Below are 20821 nucleotides of genomic sequence, written 5' to 3' on the forward strand. Positions count from 1 at the left end.
CCCTCACAGTATGGTGTCAAATAATTCTGACAAAAACAAAATCTGAGGCCTAGGTTTTTTAACCTAGGACTTCTCAGTGAATGGAAAAAACTGATTACAGAATTTCCAAACACATTTTGTAAAGGTAACAATATTCAAATGACAGGGATTAATTTACTCAAATCACAAAAGACAGCAAACCATACTCAAAGCGTTTCCTGAAACCCATGATGTGAATGGTAGAAAGTGAGAGAGAAAAACAAGCCCATGCAAAATGGGCTGATGCTGCCATCTGCCACAGTTTGGAAAAAATGCAAATTTGTTGTAGTTCATTTATTATACTTTCAGTGACCATCTGAAGAATTTGGTAAATCCCTGCCAGCAAGGTAGTGTTTGCTATACTTTTTGTGGGAAAGAGAGGAGGCTGTATTGAGAACTCCTGCATTCACCTCATGGAAAGATGCCAGGAAACATAATATAGAAATTAACTTCTCTTCCAGATCTGAAAGACAGTGTTAAAATAGAGTGAGACACAATTGATATATTTTAGATGCATTTTTCTACCTCTGCTCATCTTTAATTTATGATCCAATAATGCTTTTATGTAAACAACAGGTGACTTTCAGACTTTGGCTTCACCATGGAGTATCATCTTAGTTGTAGCAGCACTTTCACCCCAGGAAGTAGATTAGGAACTATTTGCTTTGCACCTGCTTTCTTTGTTACTTCCCTTACCATGCAGCCTCCTCCTTTGGCCAGTCCCTGCTGCAGGAAATCAGGGACAGGGCTGCATTTCCACCTTCAGCAGTAGATTTCTACTTGCAGAAATAGTGGCAAAAAGTGTATCACAAAAGACCTTGTGTGACTATGCAGGGAGCTGAAGGCATCTTCTTCAAGCTCAGATTTTTTAATCAAAGAACTTAGGACAAACAATCTTGTCCTGAAGCACAGAAAGAACTCTGTCAGCTGTGAAGATTTATAGCTCAACCTGATAGGTACCAGTGATAATATGTCATAGCCATATTTTATATTTCACATATTTATGGTCTAGCTGAAATTTACTTCTCATTTCTGTCTCTATTTCCTTGACATGGATAACTGCACAGAAAATACTGGCACAAAAGTTTCAGTCAATGCCTGAAACTCTGACACTGTTCCTGGGAGCTGAAAGATGTCCCCCCCCACCAGTAAGATTGACACTTCTTCCCCGAGATCACATCCACCATGCCACAGGGCATGTCACATTCACCTTCAGTGAGGTGCTGAGCTCTGGCTGGCTGTAACCTGCATCTCTTCTTGATTTGGGTATTCCAGAACTGCATCCCACCATCTCCCAAGCCTACCATGATTCTGGGCACCCTGGGCCTGAACTTGTAAGGCTGCAAAGGAGCTGGCCCCCAGCAGCTGGACACAAATCTCCCTGCTGCTCTGGGACTGCTCGACCTCTTTCCCACAGGACACTAAGGCATATAGAGAGCAGAAATAGAAAAAAAAATGGAAGTGCCTTGAAGCCCTGTGAGAATCTCTCAAATGCAAGGGGAAACAGAACCCAGGCCCTCAGCTGTAACTTGACATTATTGTTTTTCTAAGCAGAATTTGGTTGAACAGTTGCAGACAGTACAAGCTTTCAAGATAGCACCAGCTGAGACATTGAAGAATATATATTCTTATATAATAAGGTGCTTTTGTGACTCAGATAAAGACTTATTATCTCTTCACAGTTATTATCTATGTGGAAGGAAAGGTTTCGTTTAGGAAACTTTCCAGAACTAAATGTAAGGAAATAAAAATCCCTACTGAATACTTTCTTTGAAACCTGTTAGAAAACCCACTGACAATGACAAAAATCAGCAAAAAGCAGGAAAAGAAAATATTAAAATTAAAATAAGAAAATGTTCCACACCCCTTTCTGAGCCTTGTCTGTGCCATTCAGAACTCTGGATATTGTGAACTAGAAAGGAAATCATATCTTCCTGATCCTCTTACTAGACTCTATGAGAGAAAGAAACTTGAAGAAAAAACCTAAGATCAAACCCTCTTGAGACAATAAAGTCCTTAAATGTCCCACCCTCCGTAAAAGAATATCGGTATATTCCCATCAATGGGATTATTGGTCTGTCTTTGTGCTCAAAGCCTATGTTTCCAGGCTAGATTTTAATAACAGGAAATTAAACTTCACTACTACAGTAACTGATTAATTTAACTGGTTTTAAATATCTATATTATAAATTTCTACATTCAGACTACTTACCAGAGACCTCTTATAGTCAGTGGAAAAAAATATTTGCTACTAAGCCTAAACCAAACATCTTCAACTTCTGTTCCCCTGAAGCAGATGTTTAAATTAAATTGTGTGAGTTGTGCCCCCACAGGGAGTAAAGTGAGATGAGGATAACCAGTTCTATTAAGGGTGGCTTTTGTCCCGACACTGAAAACTGTGGACAAGACATGGAGTAATACTTTGAAAATAGGTAAGTTAAAATTTTAATGATTATTTAAACTGAATATAAGTTCTTATTTCTGTGAAACATCACTGTGAGCATCAGCTGTTTTGGCCATATTTGGAATGTGCACTGTACTTTGCACACCTATAAATTGAAAGCTGGCATCCTGCAAAGCATATAAACTACATGTGATGTGGCAGGCCAGATATGGTCCTGATACAAAGGAAATAAAGCTTTCACTGTGGAGTTCTTGGAGTTTGTTCCAGACTCATAAAACAACCTGATCTTTCTGAAGTACAAATATATAGAGACCAGATTTGTGGACATGTTGGACATAACATAGAGGAGTTAACCCTCTTGGCTCCTGGACAACTGGTGACGAACATCAGAAAGTGACATGATTTCTCTCTTCCCCCAGTTTATAGGTGCATATCATATAAACTGTAAATCATCTCAACCCAGATAGTGTGTTTGCCCGGGTCATTGAGCTTCATATAAACAAACATGGTGCCTTTTTTTTCTTAATGTAATTTCTATTTTTTGGAAAGGGATCTACTGGAGGCTGTAGAGAGATCACGCTAGATTTTAAATAATTCTCTCAGAAAATAGTCAGAATACATTGTTTTTTACATTTTAAGTGTAAGGAAAAAAGTGATTACACTGAAAAAGTTATGATATACATCTCATTTTTTTTCTATTTTCTACCAATCTGCCTACTGCAAAAAGAAATTATGACATCCAGTATGCAGTATAAAGGCAATATGAAGTCTGACTGAACAGAAAGCTAGGGCTAGGCTGGCTTGAATAGAGCTGCCCTCGATTTATGAAGTCTAAAATTTATATCATTTCTGATATTGTCTTGGAGGTATGGAAAGTTAACAAATCTGAATAAAGTAGATCTAATCCTTTCTTATCTATCCATTTCACTCAGCCCCTGTGGAAGGGGTGGTATGGAGCCCCTTATGCACATTGCTTCTGAATCTCTGGTTACAGGTGCTCAAGAGACACTGTCACTCTGGTCGTGCAATAGGCTCCAGATTCACAGTTTATTCACCTCTCATTTCTTTTAAGAACAAGAAAATTCAAGTTATTTAGTATATTAAATTTTTTTTGTCTCTTCAATATGCTTTTTACCCAGACTTTCCAATCTGCTGTTCAGGAGAAAAAAAGCCTTCCAAAACATTACCCACTCAAAAATTTGAATTTTTTTCATGTGTGATGTAAGTAAAGGAATATATTTTAAAATCTATAAAGAAGTATTTCAGATCCAAATGATCATCTTGCTGCATGAAGAGTGCTTGGGAAGCTAATGAAACTGAAATATATTCAGGTTTGAAATGAACATAATAGAAGTCTTTTTCATGTAGCTTGCATTGAATTTCAAAGTATTTTACTAAAAGTGTCTCAAGGCTGATATTAATAGTGTCAGAAGAAGACTGATTGTATACATTAGGAAACATTTAAAACTAAAGTCCTTAATTCTAAATACCTACATATGTTCAGTGTGTATGGGGGGTAATTTACTTGATATCCTGGTGTAAAACATTCTTCAGTAATACTCCAAGGGCATAAAAGCTTGAAGATAAAACTGCTTAACTTATAAATTTCTCTTTATCTGGAAAATTCTTCTTTATCCTATGCATTCCTCTTAAAGGATTTCTTACTTCTTCCTCATGGATAAGGTTCAGGATGCTGAATTAGATGGATCCTGGTTCTAACTCAATGTCACAATACCTTTTCATAACAAAAAATAGAAATTATTTTAAATTTATGACATTTTAAATTAAAATATTGTTCTGGGGCTTTTTGACCAATTTAAGCTTTCCTCATTAGGGGCAATATTTTATACTAATGTCGCACAGAAAATCTTTGAATTCTTAACCAGACTGAAAAGTTTTGTGAGCCACAATCCAAATACTGATGGCAAATAAAGAGTATCAAACTTCTGTTTTCATATTATTATTTGAGAAACCTGCATGTTCTTCTCTATTTTTGAATAGTAATTGTTTGATTTTTAACAGGTATAAATAGACCTTTTTCATAAGATACAAAACAACAGAGCTGATTTACTTTATCTAAGAGATCTAGTTATGTCTGAATAAATGTCAGTTTAAAAGCAATTGCAAGAACTGCAGTTACAAGGAAGGCAAAAAGAGAAACATTTGAATGATCAAAGACTGTTCTTCTATTCATTGGGAGAAACCAGTTTTAACTTTTGTAAGAGGTTGTTAAAAGAAAAATATTAAGACAGTGGTGATGTCAATGTGCTCTTGGATATTTCTTGTAAGCTGCACAGAGCCATGGGAAAAAATAGACAAGAATAAAGCTGTATCAAGAAAAATAATATCTTTTCTTTTGCCACTACAGCTCCTGGCTGCTAATAAATTGATCATAGTGTGGATTAGAAGTAGTAGTTTATGAGAATATTTATCTGTATTAAGCTCAGTACTTCTCAGTCCACTCTCCATTATACATGAAAAAAAGCCATTCTAAATCACTTTCTGCTTCTTTAAAAAATGGAGTGAAACACTTTGCAAGATAAACAATATCAATACCTTGTGACACCTGTGGATTTTTTATGCAACCACTTACCCTACTTAATCTTCCAGCAAATGAATGCATATAGATCCATGAAGAAAGTCTGCTCTGTTCTGTGTAAGTTTGTATCATAACATTTATTCTAACAGCAGGTTCTCATTTCTCAAACATTTTCAAAGTCAAGGATTTATAACATTTGAAATTTAACACATCCAGTGACATGGCCATTTCCAGCCTATTCCTTGTGACTTCATAAGTTGCCACAACCAGAAAACATTTTAAACACATATTACATTTTCTTCAAATAAAATAGTGAAAGGTGAGAAATTCACTGCACTGAAATGTAATTCCAGAGCTAAACAACCCCTCAATGGAAAAGCATTATGAGAAATTTTAATTCTATTTACCCAAGAGTAGCAGTTTGACTGTCCTGGCTTCCCTCTCTGCATCTTCCTGGAGTTTCTTCTCCAGTTCTCTGGATCTCCTGGCTGACTCTTTGCTCTCTGAACTGGCTCCACTGCCCATCTTGAGATGTTAAAAATTCTCTTTATGCAGCTGATTTACTTCTTATCAGACCAGTTGCTTTAATTCAGAAGGACAACCATCTGTGCTTAAAGAAAATTTTAAAATCCCATTTGACTTCTCCAGTCAGCCTTCAAATCAAATGGTCCTTTTTCACCTGTCACATGACCTGGAGATGCTATAGACAAGGATTTACATAGGCACACAAAAAGGTAGTGTTATGATGTCATAGAATTAAAGTTATCCATTCAAGATCAAGCCAAGGTATGGATAGATCTCTCTTTTTGTTCAGGGAGGCTTTGTTTCACACACTCCAAAAAAATGTGCAAAATGTCTTGAGACAACAGAATTGGGAATAATACAGAGTAAAATTTTCAGCTTGTGAGGCAGTGTGATGCCCTGAAGCAAAAAAAGAAGAAAAAATGTACAGTTTTGGTTTTCATCTTTCTTGGTGCCCATAGCTCTAAATATATGTATCCTTTATTTTTGAAGGACAGAATTTGAATTTACATAGTCAAGACATTTTTAATTTATTATTTTGATTGATTATTTTTGATCTATTAACTGGCACGCAGAATATTTGCTGCATTTTCATATTATGGCAAGTACATTTATTTCCTTGGAATGGTAAAGGACCTCTTACTACAATTTGTAACATCTTTGGAATAATTTTGCACAGACATTCCTTGACTAATGTCAGAGTCTTTTCCATTTTTTTTAAATTAATTTATTAGCAGTTATCAGTTTTGGCTGAAAGCACCACACTTTTTCTTATGTAAGAAAGGACACAGGTCAGATTCTCCCCACTGATGTAATAATTTAATTTTAGTTTATGCACAGTGCAGTAGGATTATAGAAATGTTTTATGTAATATGATGGAAATATTACTTGGTATGTACTATCAGCAGTATATTGAGAAAATATATCTGCTGTAATAGTGTGGCAGTGAAAAAGTGTAAAATTACTGTCAGAACTAAAAGATACAAAACCCATTTTTTTGTCCCTTCTCTTCAGATTAAGGATTTAAATAAAATAAATCTCACCAGTGTGTAAGATTTTTTCTAGACTTAAACTTATTCACTTTATAAAGTATTTTCGTTATATAAAAAGCAGAAACATGAAATTATATTATGATACTACAATTATTCACTAATATTAGTTAAAAATGCTCTAACTTCACAGTATATAAATATATAAGGTTCAGCATGAAAATAATGTTTAATGGTAAAATAAGCATGAAGGTTATTTTGATTTATGTTAGAAGTATTTTTAGGTCAGAAGATAAATGAGGAAGAAGGCCAGAGGCAAACTCATCCCATCCTAGTGAAAAGAAACTTCCCCACAGCAGAAGTGTGTGGACCTCAGACAGGAAGGCAACTGGTACTAGTTGGGGAAGATGAGAGCGAGCAGAATAAATATCATAAATTCTGAGCCATTAGAGATGGAGAGAGCTGTCTTCTGAAAAGAGACAGGTCTTTTGCTGTGCTCATCCCATTCAGCACCGAGTGTCTTCTCAGGCTTAATTTTCAGACCACAAGCTGCAGTAAAGACACAAAGCTGTTGTGAGTCAATATATTCTTCTCAGTCAGCAGCACATGAAGCTACCCAATTTTCAGTCTCCTTGTACTGAGATGCCAGAAATAAACAATCAGTGCTTGTTAATGGCTGAATTTTTGCATATGTATTTACAATGCAAGAAAGTTCTCTGTTTTGTTAAGCTTATATTCCTACTTTGTTTATTGTTTAAAATAGGCCATCATAAGATCTTTACACAGCCGTAGTAAAACTGATTTGTTTAAAAAATGAAAATAGCAGCTTTGGAAGTGTGGTATCAGTGCCAGGTGTCTGTTTATCAGAACTGTAGGCAAGACAGTGTTCCTATGGATTTCACGGGGGGGTTGAAAAGTAAGCATTTCTGAAAACTAACAGAACTAAATATTAACTGATATGGTCACAATTCATGGAGATGAACATTATCTCCAAATTAAAGGCCCACTTCACTACTGAGTTGTTCCACATATTTAGTGTAACTCTATTCATTTTGCATTTAATTTTTACGGTATCAAACTAGAATAGGGTAAGGGTAAACTATTCAGTTTACTGGATGGGTGTAAATGTATCCTCACTTACATAATTTTTCCTAGATGGAAAACAATGGAAAATCAATGTGCATCCCATAATATAATTTTCCTATCATTGTCTGTTATTGTGACTATGTACAGGAACTGGCTTTAATAAGTAGGTGTCTAAATCAAGCAGACTGTAAAGAGAATATGCATAAACTAAAATAAAAGCAATTATTTCATAAACATGCAGTGTCTATAACATATTATCCATTTGATTTATTTAGTTCTACCTTCAAACTCTAAACAGTTTACTGAAAAAAACCCCTCAGCAATATGTTTCTATTTCTCTAGAAAGAAAACAGGTTTCTGTTTTGCTTTAGACATCCTCCTCCTCCTCTTCTCTTCCTCCTCATCCTCACTAAAAATGTTTTGATTGAAAAAAATTCTGATTATGATTAAGCCAGAACTAATAGACAATGCCTTACAGGGTTCAGTTGATTCCAAAATGCTTTTTGATCTCTTTTCTTGACCTCTTCTAGGTGCAATAATAAAAATATGGTCTCACCTTGCTTCTCTTCTATTGTTTCAATCACCTTTATTTGGTATGGGAGTGTTTGAAGGTAAGTCTGGAAAATGCTCCTTTGAAATGCCATCATTACAATGCTTTGTCAAGAATACTAGTTTTGTGGCTGGAGTTGTTTCTGGTGATACGCTCTAGGTGGTGCTGATAATACAGAATGTTCACTAAAGCATTCTGCAGCTGTACAAGCTCTCAGACTGCCTGAAAGGCTGTTTCAAGTGATCTCTTCAGAATTCATGGATGGGGCATTTTGGATTCCAGTTGAAAATTTTTTTTTTATATTAAAGTTGTACTGGCCTGGGATCTTTTTGGCCAATAATGTAGATTGCCCTGGTAGTAGAGTTCTCAAGTAACAGGTTTCATCTGAAAGTGCTGAACGTGTCCCAGTCAAAGAAAGAGGAATAGCTTGGGAAATTCACACCTTTTAAGTGTTATCTCCTACTTTCTGTCTAAGTCTTTGCATTTTCAATCTGTTCAGACTGGACTCTGGTAATCTTTTCCACATTTTCACTAAAATGAATGTTTTCCCTTTTCCCTCATAAATTTTAGCAGAATGACATGGATTAAAAAGGAGGAACCTTGAGAAAGAATAGATTTTTCTAAATTTAGGAACGCTCAATACAAATCCTTCAGTATGCTTCTAAATAAAGGAAGCTTGAAAAATCTTCAGTACAATGCCTTTTACAATCAAAGGAAACTGTTCAGCTTTTTCATCTGGCTACTGAATTTCTTGAAATGCACCTCTCAATTAAACACTGGCAACATTTCAGTGGAAAAAAGACCCACTGAAATATTTACAAACCCATCCAGACTTCAGTAATTACTGATGTGCAGAGATACCTGCTCAATGACAGATATTTTAGCTTTTGAGACCTGTTAAGAGCCTTATCTCTGGCACTGGGCCACAGTCACAGGGTCGAAATGTTTGTGGAGCTCAGGCAGTGTCTGCACACAGGGTTGTGCTGAGCTGTGTGACCTGCACAGTCTGGACTGTCACCTGCCCTGCACAGTGCAGGGGCACTTGCACTGCCTGACTGCTGTAGGTGAAGTGCCAGATGGATGTTAATCCTCCTGGGACCTTTGCACAAGAATGTAAGGTGGACCCAGAAGAAGCTTCATAGTTTAGCAATGAAAAGCCCTGAGAAACTTTAACTTTGAACTTATTTCTGCTTTGAGCTGAGGGCTGGACTAGAGACCTCGGGAGGTCCCTTCAAACAAAAATTGTTCTATTGTTTTGTAAAAGAAATTTCAACTAGTTTTACCTTGGCTTTAATTTATAAAGTTTGTCTATGAGATACTAAGGCCTTAATTTTGCTTCTTTTTTTCCCCCTCAAAATATTAATAAGAACATAAATCTTGATTGTTTTCTTTTTATCTGCTCTGCCTCTTGCTAAGCTTTCTGCTTCCCTACTCTACACAGGATATAAATGTGAAAATCTAAGTGAAATCTAAGATTTTTGTGTCATATCATCCCCCCACCTCCTAATTTGTCATCTTCTCTCAAGAAAACATTACCAAATAGCAGAAGAAAAAAGGAAAACTTGGCCCTTAGCTCTGTAATAGTACAGTGATGATACTGTAATATTTGCAAAGACATTTAGTTCGGTAAGAAAGGTAAAAGGAATTATGTAGTCATTCATTTTTACTGCTTACAGAGGGGAAAAGAAAAGGAAGGATAGAAACAACCTTACAGATGTCAAAAGAAAATATTTTAAAACGATGAGTTCCTGCATTTTCAATCCTGTCATTTTTTCCTCAAGTGTTGATATAAGCATGAATTCTTTTCCCTTTTTGTGAAAATCTCAGATCTGCTATGACATAGGTGAGCTGTACTGGCTTCAGTACACTCATCATCCTTGGCTCTGTATTTGCAGTTTGTGCTGATTCAATGGAATATGTGACATTGTGTGAGAAAAGATTATTGAGCACTGGGCGGGGCTCACTGGATGAGTATTGGGCCAGGCAAGACCCACTTATATCTGACAAGTTTGCCAGTGCTTCAGCTGAACCTTTGTGTTATCAGTGAACCTCTGCCAATTTTTGACAGTAGATGTGTGGCTGAGCTACTGTGTTCAGATTAAGAACTGGACATTCCAAAACTCTCAAACTTGATGTATATATCTGTCTGACCAGTGGAAAAAAGGCAACATCCAGTGCAAAGCTGTAAAAGCCCAAATCCTTCAGTGTCTCTCGAACCAATACTCTTATTCCAGTCTGTGCTTACAGGATGCCTGGGATGTGTTTGACAGAACTGCACTAAGCATGGCAATTTCCCCTGACTTCCCACACATGAACAGCAAATATTTCAGGGTCTGACCTTTCTACAAAGATTAACAAATGATCTGTCTGCTATGGTAAGTTTAATTTTTCTTCTGGCTTATTGCTGATTCACACAAGAAAATGGAAAAAAACAGTCAGGATCTAGTGCATTATAAAATGGTTTGAGGTCTTTGAACTCACATATTTCCTGCTGGATTGTCTGAGACTCTCTCCTGCTGACTCCTGTGAGAGGTGCACCTGGTATTTTTTGCGGGGGGAGAAAAAAGAAGAAAAGGAAAAGGGAATCTTAGTGGAAAATGGCTGACGCCTGCTATCTCTGATGAAAGGGTTACGTTTCTAGTACAAGGTGAACAGTCAACATGGTATGTTAAAAAAAGAAAACAGCTTAAAACAATGGGGAAAGATTTTGTCAACATCCCACTCTGAACAATTCCAATTCCCAGCAGAGCCATATATTAAGACTCATCAAGGCCCATTGTGCCTTGATAGCCTGAAGTTAATGAAGAGTAAAAGCAAACACAATTCTGATTTGACTTGTACAACCCTTTAAATAACAAATATTTTAACCTTTGCTTTTAGTGTCAAACAAACATGCAATGCAAATTATGGAAAAACTAAAGACACTTTTCCCAGCAGATTAGCATTCCTTCTTTTTTATTTGGCAGACTTTTTCCAGCTAAAAACCCATGTGATTGCAGTCCCCTCATCAGAATTCATGCAGCTCTGTACTGACATAGCTATGTAGTGGCTGGATAAAATCTGATTTCTGAATGCTGACAAGGATGTAAGTCTGTAGTTTCAGAGCTTGGAGTGATTTCCAGGACGTCAGCTGAATTGAACTGCTCTGTGTGGAGTGTGTCCACAAAATTTCCGTAAGAGCTGTTGCCACAGTGCAACAATACCTATAGAAATGACTGTAGAAGAGCTTGTTCTGCTGCTGTTCTAATGCACTTCCTCGAAAGAGATCTGTTTTATTCTGCATAGATTCTTATACTACATACTTATGGAAGCTGGCTGATATCTGCTGTGTGATACTTGTTCTTTCATTCATACTCCAGGACATAATAACTAAACAAGATCCTTATTTTGATAGGTTTTTAGAGAGGATGGTATTGTTACATTTTTTAAAGATAAATTTCATTGTAATCCTACGTTAAATCTAAATATTTAAAAGGATAGAGCATGACAGCCAAATGTGGTAAGGCAGAGGAGAGAGATTTCCTAGTAATCTATAATATTGAGATAATTCTGGGAAAACTCTTCTCTCTTGCTCAGTGTAACTCCTGAAAGAAAAGTTATTTCTTCAGAGAAGAAAGTTGTCTCTTATTATGTTTGTGGTTTGTAACCATTTTAGGGTCTGATTTAGTCCTATACATTGTCTTCCTCCGTAGTCAGATCTCCCTAACTTTGAAGTGTCTTCAACTAAATACATAAAGTGCTTTCTGTCTTGATGGTATTCTGCAATACTGTGAGATGGTGACATGACATACCTCATCCCAATCCATGCAGCACATGGAGGTAATACCGGGAATTTTAAGGATTAATAATGTTTTTAGTATTCTTCTGTTCTACTTATAAACTGACACTTCCCCTAGATAAATGTGCATTGTCCTGGGAAGAATTCAAAGGGAAAGGGAAATTATCTCATTATTCTCAGCTCCCACTCCCCTTAGAGATATTTAAAAAGCTGAGCATTTCTTCCTGAGCCAGGCTGGCCTCCACCCCAAAATGTTCCGTTCTTAGACAGGCAAAAGAAAAACAAAATGTTTTGTTTTTACTACTCTCCTGAATGGATTGAGCATAGATCAGGCTTCCTGGGTATTTGAGAAGGGACATCCTAAGCCCATATGTTAAGAACTCCACCCAGATTCAATAAGTTGATAGGAAAAATGTAAACCTCTGAAACATCAGGTCTCCTAAGAAATGAGGTGAGGACTTAGGTGCAAAGGAAATGGAAGAGCCTACAAGACTAGCCAGACATTTTGTGAATACTAGTAGTGTCTAAGTTCCTTAAGAAATCACAGACAGGAGTGGGTCTCCAATAAAGGGTAAAAAGAAATGTAATTGAGTAATTATAGAATGACATGTTGAGATGGGGAACAACACGGTACTTTCACACAGCATTAGTCTGTGTCTTTGGGGATGATGTTTTTTGCTTCTCAAAATCAGACAATCTTTTCCAGAATTAAATATCCCTCCAGTTTTATTCTCAAAATTACAAATTTAAGTGGGCTTACTTTCTAGCCTTTTGAGATCTTGTTTTCTTGGCAGCTACAGATGTTTTGGGAAAATGTCTCCTCAAGTTCTTATTTTTCCAGCATCTTTCATGTCTCAAAATTAGTTTTATCTGAGTCTTCCTCTAACTGAAGTGCAGAGCAAAATCTGCCAGTTCTTTGGACAGTGGCTGCTTTCATATTTACTTGTTTGAGTAATTTTCTCATTAGAGATTCTTGCAAGGTAAAGCTGCAGGTGTTTAAGACACTGTAGGATAACTTGAATTACACCATGTTGTACTGTCCAATGTCCCAAATGTTTTGTTTATTCTGGCAATTGAAGCTGTGTTTTTGTATTTATTACTAAATCTGCCGTGGTAGCACTTTCATGGGATGCAGGGCGACATTTTCTCCAGAAGCCGCTGCAGTGCCTGTCCCTTATTTTAACGTGCTGCACAGCTGGCAAGTAACACTGAGTGTTACTGATATTTCACACGACTCTGTCAGGCTATTTATCTGTGTGTCCTCTGCTGCTCCAGAATCACCACGATGAAAAGTCACCTCTGGGTTGAGTTGCTGGCTGGGTGCCAAGCACTGCCCTGTGTGATTCCAGCTCACATACCTGTCACAGTCCTGCTGGCTAAGCAGTCGTGCCTCGTGCTTCAGTGTGGTGCTCTGCCTGGGTCTTATATTTCATTTGTACCTGCTCAGTTTTTAAATCTTTCTGAAGCACAGATGCTGCAGGGCTGGAGTCCTGTGTTTTTGATCAAAATTCTCACATGTATGTATTCAATCCCATACTCTGTTCAGATTTCCACTTTGCAGTTAAACTATTCCTTACAGACATGGTTCAGCAGTGCATATTGCTTTTCAACATGATCTGTTCTCATGGATTATCTTGTGGCATGTGACAAAAAGAAACACGTCTTCTTACTCAGTATTTGCCCCTTACCCTCAGTTATACATTGAATTTATAGACGTCAGTTGTATTAGGAAACCCAAGAATGCCTGGCAATTTTCCTGGACCTGGATTTTCTGTGCTTGCATGTCTTAGGACAGTTTCAAGAAAGAATTTGGTGTGTTTATGACATCCCCTGAACAATTCATACACTTGGCTTGCCAGAAAAAATTGGCACAACTAAAGGCAGATTGCCTACAACCTGTTTGGTCTGAAAACTGTGACAGTCTATTAATAGACTTGAGCTGGACTGTGATAATTGTTCTCAGTTCCTATAGGTGTGAGTCACACGTTCTGGAGCTGACATGCATTCAAGAAGGCACTTCTGTTCAGATGGCTGCAGCATCCTACTTATTTTACAGTACAAAATATCCTGATCCATGTGCATGGAAGACAACATCTGTGTGCCACAGGAACACAAAACATATTCAGCAAAGTGGTCCTTCAATGCTCTGCGGGCATCTGGCAGCTCCTTTCCACTCCTGCTGAAACCCTAAGTACTATCAAGCAAAAAGCAGAGTAGCCTATTTTCCTACTTTTCCCACCAGTTTATATTCTTTGGTTTGCGGAGAATTCTCAAGGTTAACTCTTGGAAAGTCCTGCATTCAGAAGGGAACAGGCAATGGTGATCTCCCTGGTACTCTGTTGAAATTATTGGCCTGCCTGTGGTCTGTATCCACAACCAGCATTTTTGCTCAAGGCTCTGATCAGCCACCTGTTCAGCATCCTCCCTCTAGCACCCTCTTGGGTAAAATAAATTTTACAATTTACAAACTGTAAAATTGTCTTGCTAGGGAAGGGCAACAGAGCTGGGGAACGGTCTGGGGCACAAGTCTACTGATGAGCAGCTGAGGGAGCTGGGGGTGTTTGTTCTGGAGAAAAGGAGGCTCAAGAGGGACTTCATCACTTTCTACAACTCCCTGAAAGGTGTTTCTAGCCAGGTGGAGGTCAGTCTCTTCTCCCATGTAAAAAGTGTCAGAACAAGAGAAAATGGCCCCAAGGTGCATTGTGGGAGGTTTATATGTGCATGTCATATAAACTGTAAATCACCTCAAGCCAGAAAAGGTGCATATAAATTTGATTTCTATTTATGTTTACTCATTCGCTTCAGTAATGAAAAATGTATTATAAGTATTTCTAAATACATGATTTTGACCAAAAATATTGCATATGTAGTATCCTGTCAAAAAATTTTCAGAATTCTCCACCACATGTGTACTTACTGACAAACAATAATAAATCAATTATCTTTTGGTTCTTGATGAACATAAAATAGAATTCACACCCATTGGTGTGAATTATCTTTTTGGTTCTTGATGAACATAAAATAGAATTCACACCCCTTGCATGGCAAATATGCACATATATGAGATTGCCATAAATTGTTCAATAATAGAATGGAAATTCTCACTCTCTCCCTCTTTAATTCATCTCTTCTTTTCTCTCTTCCCTTTCACCCCACCCCTTTATCCAAACCATACTGTTGTATGCTTATCCAGCAGGCCAGGGACTAACATACCATGCCAAGTGTGTAATTTCCATGCCAAGTGTGTAATTTACTGATAAAACTGAGAGTTTTTGCAGTTTTTCTGTATATGTAATAATTTGTTGTTCACTTTCATGTTGTATACTTTTTATTTATAATTTATTATAATCATGAATTGCTAATAAAAATTTATTCTGTCACTGCTGCTACAATCTTGAAATATATTTTTTGACAAGAGTTGCAACTGTCTGCAGATGCCTACAGTGTACAAGCCTACATCTGGACAAGTCACCTTCAATCATTTTTAAAGGCAATGAAAAATAATAGACACTTCCAGAGTTCAGTTTTCTCTCACACTTGAAGTATGCAGTACAGAGGTCTCATCTTTTTCTGCCAAAAATCTTCAGCGAGAATACTAAAATCTTTTTGTCTCACTTATCACAAAAGTTCTTCTGAGCATGTTTCTCATCAGAAGAAAATCCTTTGCCTCAGAACCCTACTGTTTTTTTCACTGTTCTAAATTCAGCAGTTCTCCAGGGAGAATTTTAATAGTGTCCTGCTCCCATGAAAGTAGCTGGTGCAGAAGCTATGGATGAACTGATTGCCTCAAAGCGGTTGGACAACTGACAATATCAGCAATGTCCAGAAGGACTCCAAGAGACAAAGGTCACCTTCTCATTTTAGGAAAACACTGTGTAAAGATCTTGAAGTTAGGAGCTTTTCCAGACTTCAGTGCATGAGCACGTCTGACTTGTTACTGGTAGTTGCCTGCAGAGGTTATTGGAGGCTGCCTGCAGTGGTTGGTGGCAGCCACACCAGAGACATCCTGATAAACTCCAAGACCTGCTGGGCAAAAGGTCCGTATGAACTTCATGAGTACTCCAAAAAATTTAGGAAAATTGACAGAAAGTTGTACAATGGCCAAAGTCAGTGATAATTTCCAACACACTGTAATAGAACTAAAAGACTTTTAATTTTATTGAAAAAATTACATATTTTGTTAAAACAGTCCACTGATTGATCTATGAACCCAAATTGAAATGGTGATCAAGGGCAATAGGAGATGGGGAATGTCCCTGCATTGACAGCCACATTCATCTTTGTGTTGACAAGAGATCCTTTGTGTGTAAGGTGGTTGGGTTTTTTTCCCTATTCTTCATGCAAGATAACACATTTAATTTTCCTTTACTAGATTAATTATATAATTTAACCATTCATCTAGATGACACTTTTACAAGGACAGTTTTATGTCAGATGTTATATCTAATTGGTAACTAGGAATGAAGTCCATCTCTGGAATAAATTCTACCTGCTTCATCTTGCAGTCTGAATAATAAAACATTTGTTCAGAACTCACACCTCTCAGAATGAAAAAGAAAAAAAAAAAAAACAAACCCCAAACTAAAAAGCCAGAACAATGGAAATAAAGAACTGTTTTCTCTAGCAGAAAAATAAATATAAATTAATTTCACCGGCAAAAAACAATTGGTTACTGTATGTCTGACTACACTGAATTATGATCCACAATAGAAAAACCTCTGTTTTACTACAGGCCGAGTTCTGAATTGCTTTGAGTCTGTGTGGGTGTACATGGAAATCATATGGGAAAAAAAAAGAGACAAAGCTCTAGGAGGAAGACAATGTTGAAAGCCTCATTTCCCCATATATACTAAGGGCAAAAAGAAAGTAGATATATATGCCTGTATTACAGTTACAGATCTGTCGTAACAGGCATACCTGAAAGGAATTGTAACTGATAATATCCAGGTAAACATTGCCAAGCAGAGTTCTTCCCAGAAATAACATTACATGGCTGAAATACAAAAGGAGTTTCATAACACAAGAGGAGGTGCTCGGTTTCATCATATTGTTAGAGAAGCCTCGTGGAGCCAAGTGCAGAAGCTCATAATGGAGGCAAAAGTCTTCTTTCTCCTTGTTACACATTTTCTGATTGAAAATATGAGGCATATTCTAGACAAAAATGTTGTGTACATTCACATTACCACTTTGTAAATAAACACCAGGTGAGTGTAATGAGCAACTGACCTCTGCTATGATCTAATTTTTGCAAAAAATACACAGAATTTCACAAAGTATTTGTCTAGTATAATATATGCAATCTGAAGCATGACCAAAAAATTTTTTTATTTGTGGTAGTTTTGACAGCTTAGATGTGTTTTTCCATTATTAATTGATAAAGAATATGAAAAGGGGGTTATGATGTTTAAGTTACAAATGAAAGACAAGTTCCATTAGGAATCAGAAAAAAAATGAACTTATGCTAATAATCCAAATTAAAAAAAATAAAAATAAATCATATTTTTTTAAGTTTGGAAAATAAATTAGCGAGGAAATGAAGTGTGAAAGTGTTCATAATAGCCTGAAAATACCATATGCATTTTCAAGAAATCAAATGCCCAGGTCAGGGAAAAAAAGGTCATAATTTAAGACAGGGAAGGTTTCTATTAGATCTTATGAAAACTTTCTAATGTAGTGGTAGTTTAGCATTGTAAGATGTTATATATGAAGGCTATGGAAATCATAACCATATGCGTCCCTCACCAGACACTGTTATTGCAAACTAAATCCAGCATCTTTAATGCAGAGAGTCCTATGTGCTATTACATTTCATTTCTCTTCTCACTCCCATGAATCCTAGCGTACCTTTACAGAATTTAGCTTGCTCAGTGACTTCTTCTTCCTCTAATAGTCTTTTTGGCTACCTACAGATATTCTCATGATTGTTTATCTTTCCTTCCTGAATGATACACTGAAATATTGTACCGTATGACTTAATGCATGCCAGATTGGAACACACCTCTTTACTTACTTTAAAGAAAATAACAAGGATTTGATAAACTTTTTTGAGGCTGAGGATTTTTTTCTAGATCCTCCAAGTATGTGGTCATTCATTGCTTTTGACAGGATTCCAAGATTCAAAGGGGAGTCCAGAGTGAACAAAACAGTATAAAAAACCCAACAACAACAACAAAACAACAACATGAAAGCAAACAAAAAACCCCCCAAAAAACCCCAAAACCACCAAAAAAAAGTGTGCATGAAATTACTGCAGGTTAACTGAGGAGTTCCTAGTTACCTCAGAACACACTTGCTGATTTCATTCAGATTCAAAATGACCATTCAAAACGATTCCGACCATCTGGATTAGCCACCCTAATGTACAGAAGGGCTGACCTGGACCTGTGAGGTGAGTCAGAGTGCTCAAGCTGGGCAGCAAGGCTCCTGGTGCAATCGGTGGTAGGAGCCTGTCACCTCCAGGAGAGCGCCTGAACTCTCCAAAGAGGTGTTGAGTGTGAAATTGTCAACAACAGAAAATGCTAAGAAGATCATAAAGTAAGATGGCTCTGTAAGCTAGTGGTTCAGTTCTCTGTAGTGAATGGGCACTCAAGTGTACATATTTTTCTTTATATCTAGTACTTGCCAACTGGTAAAACCAGAATAAGGATGCTCTCCCCTCTTTTTGGAGTGTTAAACTGATCTTTTTAAGTCTGACTGAGGATGAGAGATAGGTGGAATTATCCATGGCTGCTCTGATCAAGATTATTTGATGGACCTCATGGCATAAAATATAACTCTGAACCTGACTGCATTCAGGGTTACATCATGCTGGACAGTGAATATTAGGATTCTCTTATTTAATCCCAAGATTCTTAATTGTTCTTCAGGTTTTTCACTGGCACCAAAGTAGGTGATCTGAAACTTATCCTGTGTGTTTTTCACAATAGAAGCATATCAGTTTATGTGAGCCTTATTGCCTTAGGAGATATGAATGGATCTTTACTTCAGAAAATCCTAGGATGTTTTGTTTCTTTAAGGATTTATTCGAGACTTGAACACAGCTATTAAGGCAAGGAAATTGTTTAACTACTTTAAGCTACTTTAACTACTACCTGTTTCCTTCTTTTGTTGAGCATTTATTAAAAACTAGAACATTTTTTACGTGGTGATAGAAAACACAGGTCTTGGGCTGAAACCTCATATTTAGGGAGATTTTTTTTATTGTTTTTGGTAATTTTATTTATTTTGAACATTTTATTGTTCCTGATCTTCCTTCCCCTCCATCTCTTATTGTTTCACTAATTGATAATTACAAAGAGCCTGCAGAGGGAGTTTTGCAATAGTGGAGCTGTTCAAACAAGATTTCAGGGAAATCTTATGTTTTGTGTTATCCAGTCAGAAATTACATTCATAGTTCAGCCCTAGATTTTCCAGTTCTGGACTGGCTTGTGCTGCATTTCTGCTCAGCTCTGCACGGAAAAAGGCCTGATACCTACTTGGTGCATTTAAGTGCTATAGTTACACCAAGCATGGTTAGTGATATATGTCAGGGTCCCTAATAACTCGGGGAACATAGGAGCTGGCTCCTTACACTGCTGGCAACTAACTGATCAGCAAGAAATTTGTAAGCATAAATGCATGCCTTGCTTCCAAAAAAGCTTTCAGTATTTCCATTGGCAGTGTTTATAAAGTACATTGCTGTACATCTTTTCCGCACAGCCTCTCATGCTGCTCCCATGACTCCCTTTTGCTGTATGTAACAAGTGCTTAAATGCAGTAGAAATTATGCACTTATAAGTGCACTTATAAGATGCACTTACCACTTTGTTCTAATTTTGTATGCATTGTTTCCTTTTCTATATATTTTCCTCAGTTCCTGTGCCTTAATTTCACGGCACTACACCAGGAGTGGAGGGATCCAAAGATAAAGCAAGGTTGGCAAGATGCTTCCTGAAGCCCTGTACTGATACTGGATCTGAAATGGGGCACCTGCTGCTTATGAGCATCCAGCTAACATGAAGCTGAAGAGCAGTATAAAAAGGAAATAAGATAGAGAATGAGTCAGTCCACCCTCTGCAGGCTGTGGGTCCCCCATCAGCCCCACTTATGTGGGTTTCTCTTAAGAAGGAGCACAAGGAAAGATAAGAGTTTTAGATTACAGTACCCAAGAATGGATGACAGAGAGTCCTGACCATCTCCTGTTTATATCAGGTACACAAACCACAGCAGTCCCATCCCACTTCTGCTGGACCATTACTGATGGGCATTCAAATTATTTGAACATTTAAGTAACCAGCAAATATATGTCATTAACAGAGAACTGAGCTCAGTCTGGTCCTGTGGTTTTGATGTTTATCTAAGTCCAGATAGAGAAAATTCTAAAAATGTAAGTCAAATTACATGATGTACTAGCAGTCTAGAAACCTTATCTTCAAACACAGAAGAATTACTCCTCTGCCAGGTTATGCTGTTGAGGAATTCAAGGAGTTTAGAGTAAACTCATAATAGGTATTGAAAAAAAGAATACGTGTTACCTTCTTTTTTGTACACCACTTCACAGCACCTCAGAATAACAGTCAAGCCCAGTATTTTGGAGTGGTTTGTTAAGCAGTCAAACTAGGAGAAGCCAGCTCTGCAGCATGTATTCCACTAGAGAGCTCCAGTGCAGCAGCAGCAGCAGCAGAATTTGGGATTCCATCACCATCCTGGTTATGGGTTCTCCACATCCTCCCTAGTGGTTTGTTCAGGTGTACTTAGCATGGGACCCTCCCAGTCAGGGGCAATGATGAGGACAATTATACATGACTAAATTCTTGGCAGGATACATCATGCAGGTCCTTCTAAGGACTTCCAGGGCTTATGCTTGAATAACATGAAGTGAATGTATGACCACACCTCAAACCACAGCCCACCACCATACCCCCCATCCTCAAACTCATAAAGTCTCTCTCTCTCT

At 37.3% G+C, this 20821-nt stretch overlaps 1 protein-coding gene across 1 annotated transcript in view; it reads right to left on the reverse strand.

Annotated features, from left to right (window-relative positions):
• The window catches only part of GNAT3 (G protein subunit alpha transducin 3), a 41122-nt gene extending 20531 nt beyond the window's left edge, over positions 1 to 20591 (reverse strand). Inside the window, exons 1-2 of the mRNA XM_042017577.1 lie at positions 20483 to 20591; positions 10590 to 10694 (exon numbers count right to left, since the gene is read on the reverse strand). Coding sequence (XP_041873511.1) covers positions 10590 to 10694; positions 20483 to 20591 — 214 coding nt within the window. The remainder of the gene's footprint in view (positions 1 to 10589; positions 10695 to 20482) is intronic.
• Positions 20592 to 20821: the final 230 nt, after the last annotated feature.

This window comes from Corvus kubaryi, unplaced genomic scaffold (genome assembly GCF_017639235.1).
Source record: "Corvus kubaryi isolate FWS band 111438036 unplaced genomic scaffold, C.kubaryi_AGA036_p1.0 137, whole genome shotgun sequence".
In the NCBI taxonomy this organism is placed as follows: domain Eukaryota; kingdom Metazoa; phylum Chordata; class Aves; order Passeriformes; family Corvidae; genus Corvus; species Corvus kubaryi.